Source organism: Marmota monax, unplaced genomic scaffold (genome assembly GCF_021218885.2).
Source record: "Marmota monax isolate L192 unplaced genomic scaffold, Marmota_monax_Labrador192_F-V1.1 WCK01_AAM20220418_F8-fsc00001, whole genome shotgun sequence".
In the NCBI taxonomy this organism is placed as follows: domain Eukaryota; kingdom Metazoa; phylum Chordata; class Mammalia; order Rodentia; family Sciuridae; genus Marmota; species Marmota monax.
In genome coordinates this window covers 4064043-4084035 of record NW_026693777.1, presented here as the reverse complement: position 1 = coordinate 4084035, position 19993 = coordinate 4064043, and the positions used below count along the sequence as shown (strand labels likewise).

The 19993-nt window shown below is 36.4% G+C and overlaps 1 protein-coding gene and 1 non-coding gene across 2 annotated transcripts in view; one reads left to right on the top strand and one right to left on the bottom strand.

Moving 5' to 3' along the window:
* Sec23a (SEC23 homolog A, COPII coat complex component) overlaps positions 1-1421 on the top strand; it is a 52427-nt gene extending 51006 nt beyond the window's left edge. Inside the window, exon 20 of the mRNA XM_046461396.2 lies at positions 44-1421. Coding sequence (XP_046317352.1) covers positions 44-133 — 90 coding nt within the window. The 3' untranslated portion in view covers positions 134-1421. The remainder of the gene's footprint in view (positions 1-43) is intronic.
* Positions 1422-3594: 2173 nt separating this feature from the next.
* On the bottom strand, positions 3595-3668 carry Trnaa-cgc (transfer RNA alanine (anticodon CGC)). The gene has a single exon. It is a non-coding gene; the product is annotated as a tRNA-Ala (tRNA).
* Positions 3669-19993: the final 16325 nt, after the last annotated feature.

The window sequence follows — 19993 nt, the reverse complement described above, 5'->3', positions numbered from 1 at the left end:
ACCCTGTGTTTTAATTATAGCGAATACTTCTCTTTTCCTCTAGGAGTCTGGAGCACCCATCCTCACAGATGATGTTAGTTTACAAGTGTTTATGGATCACTTGAAGAAACTTGCTGTGTCAAGTGCTGCTTGACATATGAAACATGTTAAAGACACTTAAGAAGATGAAATATTTCAGTTTCATTTTTTTCCCTTTTTCAGTTTGTCTGTGGAAACCAACAGATCTCTCTAAACTTTTTTTTTTGTATCAGTATGGTTTGAGAAAACATAAAAATGTTCACGTTTGTAGATAAAGCTGGAATATAATGAGAGCATTGAGAACAAATTTGTTTTGCTTGCCACAGTATTATAACTGGTTTTAGAATTTCAAAGTCTTTATAACTTAATTATGTTTAAGAGTAAAAATAGAGTCTGCCTTGTACAACAGATATAACTTATTTGTATATTGCAGACAAATCCAAAGTGGCACTGAATATCCTCACTGACCTTTTAAAAACTTATTTAATTTTAGCCAGAAAGGAACAAATCAATAGTTATGATAAATGTGAACATTTTTTCTTATTTGTTGAATTTTTTTTTTAGTGATTTTCAGCACTTACGCATACACTTTTTCCTGTAGTTTTTCTGGTAACGCAGACTTATTTAGAAATTATCTGACTTTATAATGGCAATTTTCATGAAGATAATTTAATGTTTTTGATTATTTGGAAAAATTATTTAGAGATGAAAAATTTTGGTGGGGGTAACATTCCCACAAATGACAATAAATGTGAAATTCCTACAAAGTACCTAACTTATGTGACTAACCACAATAATTTCTTTTTAAAAAGGATACAGAAAATAAAGCATTTGGTTAGAGTACATAAAGAAAGCCTTTGCAGTAAAATGACTATTGTAACTACTAAACCAAATTTGGTTTTCACTACTCATTTTGTTGTTTTCCCTTCTTTTTCTGTGGTAAATTTTACATTATATCCTTCAGTATTTTAACACTATTTTGGGAGTTTACATTTCTTATTTCTGCTTCCTTTGTGTGAACTTTATTAAGTTGTGGCTCTTATTGAAACAGTATTATATAATGTTTAATTATGTCACCTGATGATACTTAGTTCTGTTTTGATTTATTCATCAGTAACGTTCGCTTTTACCTTTTAAAGTTTACTTATAGCAGATGTTTACATTGCTAAAGCAGATATGTTTTGACAATGAAATTTACATATCAAGTACTGCAAATGAAAGATGGTGCGCTGATATATGCTTAGAAAGACAGTTCTGATGATTGTTACTTGCATGAACACAATCATATGATGGTAAAACAGAAAACTTATAATTGTTATATTCAGTTTGCTTAAGTAAGTTCCATTTTATTTGAATTGAACTGTGCTAGACCAAAATGCCAATAAAATATACTTTTCTCTGTGTTTCTGGTTATCTTGAAATCTAGTAAAGCCTAAGAATCCTGTTGTAACATTAGAACACTTAAAAGATATTTTGACTTACACTTAGTAATTGTGTGTATTTATGGGGTACAGTGTGATAATTTGATACATGAATATAATATGTAATAATCAAATTAAGGTAATTAGCATTTTCATCCCCTTAAAATTTATGATTTGTGTTGGGACACTTTGAACTCTCTTTTAGTTCTTAATAAAATATATAGTAAATGGTTGTAAACTACAGGCACTCAACTGTGCTGTGGAACACTGGAATGTGTTCTTCCTATTTAACTGCATTTTGATGACTATTATCCAATCTCCCTCCATCCCCTCTTCCTAACTTCCTAACTACTAGTGACTACTCTTTAGGTTTCCACATGTGAGTAAGAATGTGTGGTATTTGTCCATCTTGCCTGCTTTATTTTGCTTAAAATGTCCTCCAGTTTCATCCATGTTGCTATAAATGATAGGACTTCATTATTTTTTAAGGACTCAATAATATTTCTCTATACACACACAAAACAAAATGAGAGCATTTAAAATCTTCTGCTAGTAGAGTAAAATATTACTCATTTCAAAAATAACTTTGTTGATATATTTCACATATCATACAATTAACTCATTTGAATTATACAATTCAGTAATTTTAAATATTTTCATGGAATTCTATAACCATTAACACAATCAATTTTAGAGCATTTTCATCATGCCAAAAATAGTTATTCATTTATGTAAGACAAGTATGCTTCAGTGTTTTTTTAGACTGAGGAAAGATGTTGTAATAAAAACAGCTGCTTTTTTGCTTGTACCTTCAACTTCTGTTCGTTAAGAATGCTCTTGTATTTTGTCTTAGTGAAAAGATGGTATTTTAGCCCTAAGTGGTTCTTAATGTCTAAATCAAGTACAGGTTAAATGCTAAAGTGCCTCTGTATTTAAGGATAAATGATGAACAGATATATCATCATACCCATTTAGCTTGCTATTTAAAAGAAATCATTTTTGTGTATATTTAAGCTATTAGTAAATTACTAGATATTCAAATGGATGGTTGAAAAAATGTTTAATCCTTTGTTTTTGTTTGGTCTGTTTTAACAAAGTACAGTAGACTATATATAATAAACAACAGAAATGTATTTATTAGAGTTTGGGGAGTTTAGACGCTAGATGATACACCTTTTTGCTGTGTCCTGATGAGGCAAGGGGCTATCCAGCTCTCTCAGGCCTCTTTTTATAAGGCCACTAATCCATTGAGAAGGGTACAGCCCTTATGCACTAATCAACTTATAAAACCCTACCTCTTAACCACATTGGAGATTAAGTCTCAAATAGGAGTTTTGAGGGGGTTCCCAACATTCAGACCAAAGCACACATTTGTTTATATTTTTATTTAAAAAAATTTTTTTAAAAATTTATGTGTTCCTTTTAGTTATACATGACAGTAGAATGTACTTTGACATACATACATGGAGTATAACCATTTTTGTGGATGTACGTGTGTAGTTACACTGGTAACTTTATAGTTACACTGGTAACTTTATAGTTTCATATATGAACATAGGAAAGTTATGCCTGAATTTACTGTCTTTCTCATTTCCAATTTTCTTTCTCTTCTCCCCACTCCCCTCCATCCAAACCAATGAGCCTCCACTCCTCACTTCCCCCTGCCCATTTGTGAGTCAGTATCTGCATATCAGAGAGAACATTCGGCCTTTGGATTTCTTGGGATTGGGCTTATTTCATTTAACATGATAGTTTCCAGTTCCATCCATTTTCCAACAAATGCCATACTTTCATTCTTTATGGCTGAGTAATATTCCATTGCGTATATGTACCTTGTTTTCTTTATCCATTAATTTGGTGAAGGGTACCAGTTTGGTTCCATAGCTTAGCTATTATGAATTGGGTTGCTATGAACATTGATATGAACGTATCACTAGAGGACTCTGATTTTAAGTCCTTTGGGTATATGCTAAGGAGTGGGATAACTGGGCCAAATGGTGGTTTTATTCCAAGTTTTCTGAGAAATCTCCATACTGCTTTCTGAAGTGATTGCACAATTTGCAGTCCCACCAGCAATGTATGAGTGTGCCTTTTCCCCAACATCCTTGCCAACATTTATTGTTACTTATATTCTCTCTCTCTTTTTTTTTTTTTTTGGTGGTGCTGGGGATTGAACCCAGGGTCTTGTGCATGCGAGGCAAGCACTCTTACCAACTGAGCTATATCCCCAACCCTGTTACTTGTATTGTTGATATTTGCCATTCTGACTGGAGTCAGATGAAATCTCAGTGTAGTTTTAATTTGCATTTCTCTAATTGCCTGTGATGTTGAGATGTTGAACGTTTTTTCTTATATTTGTTGACCGATTGTATTTCTTCTATGAAATGTCTGTTCAGTTTCTTTGCCCATTTATTGATTGGGCTGTTTTTTTTTTTTTTTGATATTAAGTTTTCTGAGTTCTTTATATATCCTGGAAATTAATGCTCTATTTGAAGTGTAGGTGACAAAGATTTTCTCCCATTCTGTAGGCTCTCTGCTTACATTCTTGATTGTTTCCTTTGCTATGAAGAAGCTTTGTAGTTTGATATTATCCCATATATTGATTCTTGATTTTACTTGTTGTGCTTTAGGAGTCTTGTTGAGGAAGTCGGTTCCTGAGCTGATGTAATGGGCCGACTTTTTCTTCTATTATGTGCAGGGTCTCTGGTCTAATGCCTAGGTCCTTGATCTACTTTGAGTTAAGTTTTGTGCAGGGTGAGAGATAAGGGTCTAATTTCATTTTGTTATATGTGGATTTCCAGTTTTCCCAGCACCATTTGTTAAAGAGGCTATCTTTTCTCCAATGTATGTTTATGGTATGGTGCCTTTGTCTAGTATGAGATAACTGTATTTATGTGGGTTTACCTCTGTGTCTTCTATTTTGGTTTTCATGACTGTTTTGGTGCCAATATAGATTGGCTGTTAGTGGAAGAAAAGAAGAAGAATAAGGGAAACAGGTAAGAGAAAAAATATATATAAAGTAAAAATTAAAAATTAAAAACAGGCTGGAGTTGTGGCTCAGTGGTAGAGCGCTCACCTAGCATGTGTGAGGTGCTGGGTTTGATCCTCTGCACCACATAAAAATAAATGTATAAAAAATTAAAAACAAAAAGAATACAAAACTAAAATATACTTATCAATCCTCCTAGTCCTAAAAAAACTGATCCCTGAAAAATAACTGGCTTCAAAAATGCTAGAAATGAGAAAAAAAATATGAGTATGTATAAATGTCCATGTACCATTAAGATCATAAATCAATGAAATTTATATTTATAATTGAACAATGAACGTATTATATGTGAAAACTTGTAGTATGAGAAAAAGGATTATTGTATAGACATGTTATTTTAAATGCAGCTGGAGGAAAGGGTAGAAAAGACATTTTTATTCAACCTTAGAAAATAACAGGACTACAAATGAACCTAAAGAAATAAAGGGAGGGCTGGGGATGTGGCTCAAGCGGTAACACGCTTGCCTGACATGCGCGGGGCGCTGGCTTTGATCTTTAGCACCACATAAAAATAAAAAATGATGTTGTATCCACTGAAAAATATTAAAAAATTCTCTCTCTCTCTTTTTAAAAAAAAGAAATAAAAGGAAAAGAAATAATGATAAAATTAGAATTTTAAGGAGATGGAAAACAAAATCATTCAAGGGAAATATTTTGTAAAACCCCAAAGTCCAAAGTTTGAAAGTTTTTGTAAATGAATTTTTAAAGCTAAGAAGGAAATAGATATTGGTTCTTCTGTTAATGGTAAAATAAGTGCCTTAAAAAATAACAGAATGGGCTGGGGCCGTGGCTCAGCGGTAGCTCACTTGCCTGGCATGTTGTGAGGAGGCACTGGGTTCAATTCTCAGCACCACATGTAAATAAATAAAGGGTCCATCAACAACTAAAAAAATTTTTTTAAAAAAAGTAAATAGAAGCATTAAATGAATACTTTTTTTTTGTCTAAGCTAGTTAAGAATCATAATTATTTAGTTGTTTAATGTCTAACTCATCTAAAACTTCACCTTTAATGAACTTCAGGGAAGACTTGATAGTATTACAGTCATACATGTGAAATGAAAGTAGTTACAACAGAGTTGAGAAGTTAAGGAATTTTGAAGCTTAAAGGATCCATTGAGGTCATAAAGTCCTATCTTCTTAACCCAGTTCATGAATCCCCCAACTATGTCATTGATGGTTATCTAATCGCTGTAGATGGCTTTAACTGTTAAACAAGACAGCTGTAGGTTGCTGAATGCTAGAGTATCTTTCGCTTTTCAAGAAAACATACTGAATTGGGAAGGATTCATATGACATCAAAGCAAGCTCTGACCAGGGTTTTATGGAGAAATATTTAAATTTGTTTTACAGAAAACATACTGAGGGACCATAACTATTAGCCTACAAAGATGTCTGGTACTCTGATATTGTCATTAAAAGAAATCAGGGCAGCCTGTTGGGCAGGTGTTTGCTGGTTAGAAAAATGCCTCCAACTGGGACATCTTATACCCACTGTCCACAGAACTGTATTTTTCCTAACTAGGGAATTTAGGCAGGGAAAATTATACTGTAGGGCCTGGTGTTAATAATCTGTTTCCTGTGGGGAATGTGGCCTGCTCTGCTGGAGGAGATGCTATTTCTGATATATGAGAAGATACTGCTCAGCTGCCTTAACAGGCAGAAGCATCCATCCACACAAAGATCCTGTGTATACATTTAACCTATTCTGGGGATGGCACTGTTTGTTTTGGCAAAATAGAGAAATCCATAAAATCAATAATTTTCTAAGGGATTAGAAATTTTTCTAAGAATAACAAATCTGGAGATTACTGATGAATAAAGATTACTTATGAGTAAAGATGTCACTTTGAAGTGATAAGTCTGCTGATTAAAGAACCTCCAATAAGGAAGGATCACATTTTGCTCTATTTAGTGGCTTAGTGCCCTTTCTTCAAGGCAATTTAAAAATAACTTAATCTGCAGAGGTTTAAAAATTAATCTTCATGAAATCCTTGAGGTTAAGTATTCTGTAGGTTTGAAAACATTTGTGAAGAAGTAAAATTCAACAGAGATGAGGGAATCCAAGGGCAGTGATTTTCAAACCTGAACAAGAATAGGAACAGTGAGGGATAGTGATTAAATTATTTGGGTCACAAGGCCTGATATTTTTGCATTTCTAACAAACTCAGGTGATACCAGTGTTGGTGCTGTGGACCACGACTTAAATGATAATGTCAGCTAAGAACAATATTGCTATGTTTGGGGACTTTCATAGGAGGAAGTCCAGCAGTGAGTGGAAAATATGCATTTTGGAGTTGGGAGGCTCAGGTTTGGGAACCATAAGCATGGAATTGATAGATGAAGTTATGGGACTAGCGGAAATCACTCTTTAATTATTTACTAAGTACTAACGAGATAAATATGGATCACAGAGTTAGACACAGCCTTTCTCCATTGAGCATGGATTATGCCATCATATGTGGGCTCTTGCAATGTTTAATTCTAAAATTCTATTTTTAATGAGAACATTAAGCCTACTAATTTATCAGATATATCTTTTTCAGCAAGGAAGTATTTCTATAAAAAAGGCTATCAAGTTGCTGAAATATTAATGGTAATACAATATCCTGTAACGGAAGAGAATGTTTTTGTTGAATTCTGGGATTTGATAATGCCCAGAATTAGGTTCTGTATTTTAATAGATATTGAGAAAAAAAAGACGCTGAGTAATAAACTGTGAAATGGCCCCAAAACTATCTTTAGTTTCTTTAAGAACTACCTCCCATTTGGGGGGCTGTGAAAAAGTTTGCCAAGGCATATTATGAATTGTTTCTTTTTTTTTTTTTTTTTAAAGCTTTATTTCACAACATTACTCATACATTGCTTTCATCAATTTAGATTCGGATGCAGAGTGGAGTCCCACATCCAGTCAGTTTTTTTTTTTTTTTTTTTTTTTTTTAAGAGAGAGAGAATTCCCTTCCTTTAATATTTATCCTCCAGTTTTCTGCAGACACAACATCTTTGTTTGTATGTGGTGCTGAGGATCGAACCCGGGCCGCACGCATGCCAGGCGAGCGCGCTACTGCTTGAGCCATATCCCCAGCCCATGAATTGTTTCTAATTAGGTATGTTTATTAGTTGATTCGATGATCATTACAGAATAGATAGACATGGCTCCACCTGTAGTTAGAGAAATAAATTTGACAGTTTCTGAGCAAACTTTGGACCATACACTTCTGTTTTATGTTTGCTGTACGGTGGCTCTTCTCATTTTCTTATATATTCACAGTGGGCCTTTTCAATTATATTAATTTATTAAAGTGCTGTATACCCTCCTGACATGGCTCACAGTAAATGACTTTAATGATTAGTTTCCATTTGGAGTCTAAAGTCCAGCATGGTTTCAGAGAGCTAATATTTTATTATTGTGGGCTCTCTGGCAGGAACATTTCAGCACGCCTGCTGTGCTTACTCAGCCTATATGGCAACAGCTACATCTGCTTCTCCATCTGCACCTTTCAGATCTAAGTTTATATCATTAGCTGTCTGTAATGCTTAAGAATCTGCCTGTATCTGCTGAAGAGAACTAACTGGATTGAAAAATGTCCACCTTTCTGCAAGACAAAATAACAGTTATGTGCATTGACGTGAGGATTAAATAGACTATTGAAACTGATTGTCAAATAGAGATGTTTAAATATGTGCAGAACCTACTTTTATTTATTAAGGATATAATTACAATATATGGTGTAGCTATGCTATGTTATATACCACTCTTTTCCTGTAATAGATAAAGTCTGTTAATGAATAAAACCTAAAGTTATCTGTTCAGAGTAAAAAGCCCAACATTTCAAACATAGGATACTAAACAGTTCAGTCATGATGCTTATGTTCTCCCACTTGTTGCTCTGCTGAGCTGAACAGCCAACCTCACTCAGTCTCTTCCTAAAGCAAAGGAGTGGAGTCAAGTTTCCCAGGGGCAGTCTAATCCACAGACTGGCTGCTGTCCATGAAACAACTTGACATGGAAAATTTCTGAGCCAGGTACAGTAGCATGTGCCTATAATCCCAGCTACTCGGGAGGGTAAGGATCACCAAGTTTAAGGCCAGCCTGGGCAATTCAGTGAGACCCTGTCTCAAAACCAAAACAAACCAAAACAAAACAAACCCACCCTCCTAACCCCCCCCCCCCCCCCCGCTGCCAAAACTGGGTTGTACAAAAATCAAAACAAAACAAAAACAAGTTTCTGTAATAAGGATAATGGTAATTGACTAATTATATAATTGAGAGATAGGAACATTCAGAAAGCACGAGCCAATCTCTTTTTTTTTTTAATGGGGAGTACTGGGGATTGAACTCAGGGGCACTCAACCATTGAGCCACTTCAACAACCCTATTTTGTATTTAGAGACAGGGTCTTACTGAGTTGCTTAGTGCCTCACTTTTACTGAGGCTGGCTTTGAACTGTGATCCTCCTGCCTCAGCCTCCAGAGCCCCTGGGGTTACAGGCATGAACCACTGCGCCTGGCGGTCATTCTTTAATGAGAAGAAAAAAGACAAAATGAAGAAACAGGAGCTGAAGAGGTGAACTGATGGTGGAACATTAGGGTGCAGGTCCACGGCTTCTGCTGCTGGAATGGGTTGCCTTGAATGCCGAAACATGGCTATTTCTGGGATCATTTCACTCTTAATCCCAAACATAACTCCCCATTCTAAAAGTTCAATTTACATGCAAAACAAAGGTTACAGTTACCCTTTGACTTGTCTAGATTGTGAAGAATATAGATCCAGTATTCAGAGAACAAGTCAGAAATGAAATAGGCAGCACACTGGGACAGAGTTTCTTTTACCTGTTTACTCAAAGTAGGTAAGATTCACCAGGTCTAGGTGTCTTTCTAAAAATATCCAGCAGGATTTCTAATTTACAGCTTTCTAAAAACAACAGAAGACCTTATCGAGTACGGGGAGTTACACGATTCACTACACCTTTGTGACTAGTGCACTGAATGAGCAAGAACTGTGGCTATAATTATGAAAGTGATTCTGTGTGTGTGTGTGTGTGTGTGTGTGTGTGTGTGTGCGCGCGCGTGCGTGCTGGGCCTTGTGCTTGCCAGATTCGCACTCACTGAGCCTGTATGAAAGCTATTACATTTCTCTCTACAAATTCCCTTTTAAACTAGCATAATATGTGTAGCTTGTCAATTCTAACAATCCCTTGATGATTTAGGGGTCACTTAAAGGCCTCTCTGTCATAGACAGAACCCCACTTTAACAATGGCCTTGTCTTGCGCTAGGTGGGAAATACCTCATCCACATTTGCACATGGTGTTTATCTCATAGCTCACTTGGAATCTGCCATCTGTTATCTCCACATCTTAGTTTAAGCCATTTGTTGTATGTTTATCCACCAGAAGAGTACAAATGATACACAAAGAATTACATTGTCATTCTCTGGTTCTTATGGAGACTCAGTGTTTCTCGGGGTTCCTTTTTCCCATATGTTCTTCACCAAGGACTTAGGGATTTTCTCTTGGGACTCACCCACTCAGCTCTTGCCTGGGATATCTGGTTCTTCAGAACTTTTATTCCTAATCACAGAATTTGCTTATAAACTGCTCAAAATAACCTTTAAGAGTCGAATCTTCTAAAAAAATCGACATTATTGTGCATATTTGTGGAATACAGTGTGCTATTTTGATCATGTGTACAACATACAAGGGCTGAATCTTTATCAACTAATTTTAATGAAAGGCAATGCCTCCCTCTAAAATATTGGTCAGGCCATCTGCTCTTTTTAATGAAGAACGTGACATGATGGGGTGACATGATGTTGCAGCTTTCTGTGGAATGTGGTGTGTTCATTTCTTTTGCCCACTGAGCTGCTTTGCAGTGTGGGATTCTTGTGGGCTGTAGCTACAGGAAGGGTATTTAAGTCCCTTCTTGCTTGGAGTCTGAGCCAAGAACAGACCCTCCATTGCACAACTCTGTGTAACATCAGTTCAGTGTTTCTTTGGCAGTTCTAGCTAAAAAATAGCTCAGGGATATTATCATTTAATCATTTTATATGCAATACTGTGTAGGTTAGATAGTGCTGATAGACTAGAGATAAAAATGACTTGTAGAGCAGTGCCTTGTGCTAAAAATATCAGTTGCTGATGATTCTAGAAAGTTAGAAATAGAACTAACTTACCAGTCAGATATTTGCAAGGACAGAGGCATAAGGTATTTAATCATTTATCCTCCCCAAAAAAACTCTCTGGAAAGAAAAATCATAATTTTATTTCAAATAATCAATGCAAGATTTTTTTTCTTAGGTGACTCATGCATTAGAGTGCATTGCCCCCCCATCCTTTGATTTAATCAAATTAATGCTGCAATTTTATTCCTAGTCAAGTCTTCTTTACTATTAAATTTAGAAGGGTTATGAAATAAAACTTGACAAGACACAAATTATTCTATGTTTCTTTTCTTCTGTTGGGAGATACGTCATTACATTTTCCTATATTTTCAATGACTACTTCTTTGAAATAGCTCTTGAATATAGTGAATGCTTTAATTCACTCCTTTTAAAAAATATTATTAAGCCTTCGTTGAATACAAGATAGAATTACTAAAGAAAATGAAGAATAACCCACTGAACACAAAGATGAAACCACTTAAGAGTAACATATCAATGCATGCTGAGGGTAAATCAAACTTCAATCAAGTTGAACACAATTTGAAGGCACTGACACATTTTCACCACCGGGTGACAGTAGCTACTACATAACAGGAACCCGGACTCCTTAATCTCTTTCTTCTTCACTTGAAATTCTCCTCTTTTCTAATTCTATATGTTATTTTTTTTCTATCAACACCCATGCTTTGATAGTCTTTGATTTTTGAAAGCTAATACCTGTTTCTGTGTGAAATAATTGGATCCCGAAAGTAAGAAATAGTTTGCTGAAAGGGTACAAAATGGGAAAATACTCTTAATTCCACATCATGCATTTAAAGCTTTCAAAGTCTGAGTTTCCTGAAAAAAATAAAAATTCATGAATTTTAAAATTTGCTGTGTGAGTCAATTCTTTTAAAAGTAGCAATTGTGGGCTCCATTGTACAAGAAAGGCTGGGTGGGATTTGAGGGTTACATCATCTTATCTCCAGATGTAAACATATTTTTGACTCATAATTTCTTATAAAATATTTAATATTGTCTTTACGACCTAAGTATAGATTTAAGATGTGGCGATACTCTTTATTCAGCAAAAATGCAACTGCCAAACCCAGGGGAATTTATTTCCAAAAATTATATTTTGTGGAAGATTCTAAAGAGTTAAAAATTCTCACTCTTACTCACTTTCCATGCTTGAGTGAATTACTTATCATGGATCATCTGTGCAGATGAACTGTTTTGGTAAATTTTAGAAATACTGGTTGTCTCAGATTTTTCCAACCATCAAGTTCTGCGTATTTGCTTACTCAGTAGGGGTAATCCTGTAGTTGGATTCAGAGTTTTTTTTTTTAAAGTCTATTTTCGTTCAGCAAGGATGGAAAAGTAAATATAGTCCATATCTTTCTTTTTTTTATTTGTTTTAATTAGTTACACATGGCAGTACAATGACCTTGACATATCATACATTTGAATCAGATGGGATATAATTTCTCATTATTCTGAGTGTACAGGTTGCAGAATCACATTGGTCATGCAGTTAGTCCATATCTTTCAAGGAAGAAAAAATCCATCGATACTGATTTTAAACACAAGCACAAAGAGCAAAGGAGTGTAAAATGAAGCGAATGGGTTCAAGGCCCAGGTTGGTCACCCCCTGATGAGTTACTTCTGGGCATGTTTTCTAACCTCTTTGGGTTCTGTTTCCTCAGCTTCATGGCACCTATCTCAAGGAGGTGTGTGAGGACTGAATGACTGAGTGCCTGTAATATGCGTATGGCACTGTCTGGCACTTAAAAAATGCCCCCTTGCTGCTAGGCAAGGTAGCACATGGCTGTAAATCCCAGCAACTCTGGAGGCTGAGGCAAGAGGATCACCAGTTCAAAGCCAGCTTCAGCAATTTAGTGAGGCCCTAAGCAACTTAGTGAAACTCTGTCTCTGAAAAAAAAGGTCTGGGGATGCGGCTCAGTGTTTAAGTGCCCCTGAGTTTAATCCTTGATACAAAAAAAAAAAAAAAAAAGTTGACTGCCACCGCTGTTATGGGAGTCCTTGCTCTGATTCTTAATTGCCTTTTGGGTACTCCAGATTATTAGGTGCCTTTTACAGAGAAAGAAACAAAGGCTAGAACACCTTATGAAAGTTTGCACACTTGGAAGGTAGTTAGGCCCACAGATAACACTATGCAGATTGTATACAAATGCATTGTGAAGTGTAAACTCACAATGTCTTTAATAGTAACTGATAACATGAATTGAGTACTCAGTCTGTCCTGGGTGCTGTTCTATGTGCTCAGGATAACCTCTGAGAGAGGCACCATTATTACTCCCATTTCATCAATGACGAAGTTAAGATACAGAGTGCGTAAGTAACTCAAGATCACAGAGCTGTTGAGCAGTAGACTCTAGCTGTAAGCCCAGGTGTTTGCTCCAGAAACCATGGAGGTTTTTCTGGAGGGCCACCAAAACTCTTGCATGTGGTTCCCCCCTGACATTTGGCCCTCACAGGTTTCTGCTGTCTCCTTTGCTATAGCTACCTGTGGGTGCAATAGAGCTCCAGACAGGAAGAAGGATCCACACTCCTTTTGATTGGGAATTTCATATTTACCCAGAATCTCTATGACTTCTCTCCCCCTCGTCGCCTCTTGATGTAGGATTGAGACTTTAGGTCTCATACTCATGTCCCAAGTCTCTTACCATTACCTGCTTCTTCCGCCTCTTCTTCTCCTCAGGCTCCAAATCCCTTCCTTTTTAGTGGAGGCACAGTCCATTCACAGTGCCTGGTTCCCATCAGCATCATCACTATCACTGAAAGTTCACAGGCTCTGGACCGTATTAGGTGTACATTGCAGGAAGAATGTTAGTACTTGGAAGAAAAATCTAAAACAATTCACTAGCAGGAGTCTAGGAGCTCATTCCAATTGGTTAATTTTTGCTTCTCCCAATTAATACACTGGGTTATTTAGGCAAGGGGGATGATGTTTAGGGGAGATAAGTGGAAGAGAAAGGATCTGGAGATTGGTTGGGAAGGTGGAAGCGAGAGGCTGGTCTTCTTGGGGTCATCTCACTTTACTTAGAAAACTTTTCTTAGAAAACTCTCTTACTTTCTCTTTTCTTCTCTTACTTACTCTTAGGGATACCTTCCCAGTGATGACTACTCTGTTTTCCCAGGGCTTGCTTCTAAGATAGATTGGGGAGACCCTGATCCTCAGCAAAGGTTCTCTTCCAACACCCGACTTCTGTTAGTACAGAATGCCCCTATATAACCTCGTTAGGGTGGGAGGCCGAGCCTAGATAACCCAATGCACATGTACAGAACACCAGGTCAAGTGCAAATGGTGCCAGGAGCAAAAGACGATGGAATGTGTGAGGAAATCCCAGATCATGTGCAACAACCACCAGTGTGCCTATGAAGGTGGTGGCCAGGCTGTGAAAGCTTCACGAATGCCTCCTCAGAGAGCCAGTCCAGAACCCCCTCCTGTGTGCTGTCTCCCTTTTGCTGAAGCATAAGCCCCAATAAAGCCTTGTTGGGTTGGTAGTGCTTGCCTCATGGTGATTTATTTTCTTTCTTTCTTTAAAACAAAAAGAACCTCTAATTGTGCTTCAAATTTTAAACTCAAAATACTGACTTCAAGGAAATCCACTGGTAAGTGCTTTTTGAGGCCAAGCATCTGTTTCTCCTTAACTTTCTACAACTATGTATATATACATTAATAACAATTTCAATTTACAATCACTACAGTCCCATCTATACATGACATTATACCCAGACCACCTAAGCTGAAGTTCAAATGTTCTTAGTTATACCCCATATTTACTAGCTGCCAAAAATTTTTTTTGGATGATCTCAGACTCAAATTCCTTGCCTATTTTTTGAAGATGAAACCCAAAGAATTCTTAAATGATTCTATTTGGGGGAGATTAACTCATAGGCGTTAGCAGAAGCAGGGCTGTGTGGATCCCGTCTGGAAGCACTGGAAGAGAACTTCCCAGTTTCCACAGAAGAGAAAGGAAATCTGTGTCTACTTCAAGGCTTCTGGCAAAGCAGTTTACAGTTCGTCACTCAGAAGACACATGAGAGAGAGTTCCTTGGGGTTCAGGTTCATGGTGGCTGCCACAATGTGACTGCGAAAGAACCTTTTTTCAGCTATAGAAACTGAGGTTGAGATGCACCATTTATAAAAATTTCATCACAGAGGTCCTTAAGCTCAATATTTTAAGATGATGGGTTTCATATGACTTTCTTCTAAGTCCACAGCCAACACCTTCGATTGTCAACGTGCGCTCACAGTTGAATTTAACTTCAGAAAAAGGTATGAGGTGGATTTGACAGGGCATTACATCATCTCTGCTTTCTCATTTATGGTGACCACCCAGATCCTGCTCGCATCCATCTTTACTAATTTTGGGGTTCCATCTATTACTTTTAAACTGTGGTCTACACAGTTTAAGATGTGCTTCTCATCTCTGCAGATGACAGAGGAAGGCCATCACCTAAAACCTGGGGCTGCTAAGAGGTTTTGCACCAACAGAAGCTGCTATGCCTTCCAGACATGCAGCTGACCATGGAAAGCCTCTTGGTGATTTTTGTTTCCAGTTGAGCAAAAGACCCCTGTGCTGATTGGTAATGCTTTCCTACCTGCTTTTGCATAGTCAATATTAGAAATCTCTTTTTCACTATATCTTCCTTTCCCATGTCTTTCCACTGAGACCCATTTTGTCCCAGTGTCAGGATATCATATTTGCCCAATGTCTGACTTATTGGATGGCTTATATATGTAAAAGGTAGTGTGTTTTCCCAGTTTCCTATTTGTAGGACAATCTGTATTTTCATTCTTAATGTTAATAAAGGACATATAAGCTCTGGATTATGATTCCCAATCCATTTTAATGCTTCTGTATCAATTTTGTTAAAATATTCATGGAATTGAAAACTTGGGACTTAATACGTTTGAAGGCCATTATTTTTGCCCAGAGTTTTTGTATTCCCAGGTTTATTACATTGTGTGGCACATAAAATGCTGTCAAAAATTTATTGAATGAAGTGAGAGGATTAATTTTTAAAAAAAAGTGAGGAGAGTTGTGAGTGTTAACCTATGAAAGATTATGGCCAAGTCTTTGTACAAAACTCCCCTGGGTAGACATAAATAGAGAGCTCCTAGAGCCTGCACTGCAGCAAGGGACATTGCTCCAGGGTTGGTACAATAAGAATGTCAAGTCCCAGAATCTGAACATTAGGCATGGGCAACTGGGCTTCTTGAGCAGCAAAAGTCGTTTCTGAATTTTAATGGATTTGGGGGATAAAAATCAGGGAGCCTTTCATTGTATGCTCCTCTCACCTGGTGTGCTGCCATGAAATGCAAACCAAGCAATGGACAGTCACGTACACACCTGCATCTCAGGTGGACATCCTCGGTACTACCTGTTTGCTGCCTTGATAGAGCATTGTTTAATGACGTAAGTTTCTCTACTTGCCTGTCCTCAAAACCAAAGCAGTTTTCTATAGTCTAGCCTAGCACATCCAATTACATATGTGTAGCACTTGCTATTGGCTAGATTTTAGTGATTTTTGTTAGACTAATTTGTGTGAAATTGTATTTCATTGTTTGGCCCAGATTTTTCAAATATTTTAAAAAATGTTTTCATGTCTGAATTCCTGTTTCTCTATGAATACTTCTTTTGCTTCCTGATTAGATTCAGCAGAAATTTGCCTGTTTTATCAATTCTTTCAGAGAATCATCTTCTGGAGTTATTTATCAATTCTAGTATTTTTTGTTTGTTTTCTTATTCTTTTATTAATTTCTTCCTTGTGCTTACCCTTAACTTGTTTTATTGCATTTTTTACAAATGCTTAGTTCATTTATTTTGATACTTTCTTGTTTAATATTTAAAGTATTTGTGAATGTTTTTCTCTGAGTGTCTTATTGATTTCATGTTCTTTTACAATTAGGGTTCAAACTTGGTTATTTCTTTTTTTCATTGATTATTTCTAAATTGATCCTAATAGTAGTTTTGATTTTCCCCCCTTTTATTAGAAGAATTTAGGAATTGTTTTTTGGTTCATGGGATACATAATTAGATTACCATTAGATATTTATAATAATTTAAGGCTGAGGCAGGAGAATCTTGAGTTCAAAGCCAGCCTCAGCAAAAGCTAGACTCTCGGGGCTGGGGTTGTAACTCAGTAGTAAAACACTTGGCTCACATGCATGAGGCTCTGGGTTCAATCCTCAGCACCACATAAATATAAGTAAATGAAATAAAGACATTGTGTCCATCTACAAAAAAAAAAAAAAAAAAAAAGCTAGACCCTTTCTCTAAATAAAATTGAAAATAGGGTTGGGGATGTGGCTCAGTGGCCAAATGCTCCTGAATTCAATCCCCTATACCCCCGCCCCTGCCAAAAAAAAAAAAAAAAAAAGCTAGATTACTATTAGTTTGATCATTTTCTCTCTCTTTCTTTTCCATACTGGGATTGAACCTGGGCTTACTTTCACTGAGTTACATCCTTACCCTTCTTCTATTTTTCATTTTGAGATGGGGTCTCACTAAGATGCTGAGTCTGACCTGCCTTAGTCTCCCAAAATGTTGGAATTATAGGCATGCACCACTATGCCTGTCTGTTATATATTTCTTAAAACATTCCCCTTGTTTACTTTTTGCCTACTTGATTTGTTGAAATGGAGACTATGTCAAAGATTCCACTACTGTTGCATTACTGAAAATGTACCCTGGTATTTAAAAAAAATGCCTGCCTGTATTTCATTATAATTATCATCAGCATACAGAGATATGACTGCTATTGTGGTACTAAGGAGAATGCCACTCATTAATGTAATAGAAATGGTCCTTTTTGCTAATACATGATGCTTCTGGCCTTTAATTTCTCTTAATCTGATAGTATTTTCATTGCTGTTTCATTGCTTGTTTTCTTCCTGTATTTTCCTCTTACTTTTTTCTCATTCATGTCATTTTATATTCCATGGATCTCAAAAACACCAGCTTTGCACTCAATCTGCAGTTCTTGGACTTTAATATGTGTGGATTTACTTGTCATTTTGTTTCATGTGGTGTTTTCATATTTCTTTGCATTTCCATTGTTTTGAAATATGGATCTCATTTTCTTTGCTTTCATCTTCCTTTGGAGATAAACACATACACACACACTTAAATTTTTCTAGTAGTACTTAGTTTTCAAAGTTTCTCAAAAGCATTCCTTAACTTGTATTTCTCTGTCAAGATGAAAAACCATATCTTCATCATGTTTGAGCAGATTGACTAAACTTTCATTTTCTTATTGCTTATTGTTCCTCCCCACCCAATTTTTGTTAATGTAATTTTTTAATATTTATTTTTTAGTTGTAAGTGGACACACAATATCTTTATTTCATTTTTATGTGAGAATAGAACCCAGTGCCTCACATGTGCTAGGTGAGCACTCTACCACTGAGCCACAACTCCAGCCCTTGTAAATGTAATCTTGTTTTTTTTTTAAAAAAATATTTTTTAGCTGTAGATGAATACAATAACTTTATTTTATTTATTTATATTTTTATGTGGTGCTGAGGATGGAATCCAGTGCCTCACACATGCTAGGCAAGTGCTGTACCACTGAGCCACAACCCCAACCCATAATCTTGGTTTTAAAATATAGATTATTGTAAAAAAATTTTAAAAATTATCTCCATCAAGGATGTTGTGATACTGGGCTGGGATTGTGACTCAGTGGTAGAGCGCTTGCCTAACATGTGTGAGGTACTGGGTTCGATCCTCAGCATCACATAAATATAAATAAATAAAAATAAAGGTATTGTGTCTATCTACAACTAAAAATATTTTTAAAGAAAGAATGTTTTGATATTGATTCAACTTTCTTTTCTAACTGTTCCTATAATATTTAAATCTAACTTTATTCCAGTCATTTTTGGAGCTCTGGGACAATACTTCTATGTCATTACTTCTTTATTTTCATCTCAGGTTTTTTCTCTTGTTCAATTGAAATATGACTCCAATTTTTTTTGGAAAAAAATTAAGTGGGTATATTTTCTGAAATATCTGAGTTTATTTCTTTATCTTGAGCTCCAGTTCTCCTGTGAATTGGAGAAACTTTTCTGTTATTTGTCAGGTACCCAGTCTATGGCATTTTTACCCTCACAGTCCAAATGGACTAAGGCAGGTGTTTTAGTCAGCTTTCCATCTCTGGGACCAAAAGATCTGACAAGAAAAATTTTAGAGGAGGAAAAGTGTATTTGGTGGCTCATGGTTTCAGAGGTCTCAGTCCATTGACAGCTGGCTTAGAGATGAGTTTGAACATCATGGCAGAAGAGTTTGGTGGAGGAAAATGTCTCAGGACATGGTACCAGGAAGCAGAGAGAGAAAAAATTCCCTTCACCATAGACAAAATATAAACCCCAATGGCACACACCTATCAACCCAGCTTTCCCAGCCACTCCCTACCTTCCCACAGTTATGACCCAGTTAACAGGTGATCGATGCACTGATTAGGTTAAGGCTCTCATAACCCAATTATTTCACCTCTGAACTTTCTTTCTTTTTTTTTTAAATGAGTGTTCATTTATTGATCACTAAGAAAATAAAGCCTACTGAGAATACATGGCATGCATTTGAGGGAGAAATTAACTAAATCTGCTCTGAAGCCATTCAATAATCCTGCTATGAAGTATGTAAGGTAGCACAGACCAGCTCTAAGGACATGGGAGGGATGACTCAAACAGCCAGTCAGTTTTGTTAAAATTCAAACTGCCAAATTCTTTTGGAACATATTTTTAATTTTATTTTTTTCCCATTCTTTTTTTTTAAATTTTTTATTGTTGGTTGTTCAAAACATTACATAGTTCTTGATATATCATATTTCACACTTTGATTCAAGTGGGTTATGAACTCCCATTTTTACCCCGTATACAAATTGCAGAATCACATCAGTTACACATCCACTGATTTACATATTGCCATACTAGTGTCTGTTGTATTCTGCTGCCTTTCCTATCCTCTACCATCCCCCCTCCCCTTCCCTCCCCTCTTCTCTCTCTACCCCCTCTACTGTCATTCATTTCTCCCCCTTGTATTATTTTCCCCTTTCCCCTCACTTCCTCTTGTATGAAATTTTGTATAACCCTGAGGGTCTCCTTCCATTTCCATGCAATTTCCCTTCTCTCTCCCTTTCCCTCCCACCTCTCATCTCTGTTTAATGTTAATCTTCTTCTCATGCTCTTCCTCCCTACTCTGTTCTTAGTTACTCTCCTTATATCAAAGAAGACATTTGGCATTTGTTTTTTAGGGATTGGCTAGCTTCACTTAGCATAATCTGCTCTAATGCCATCCATTTCCCTGCAAATTCTATGATTTTGTCATTTTTTA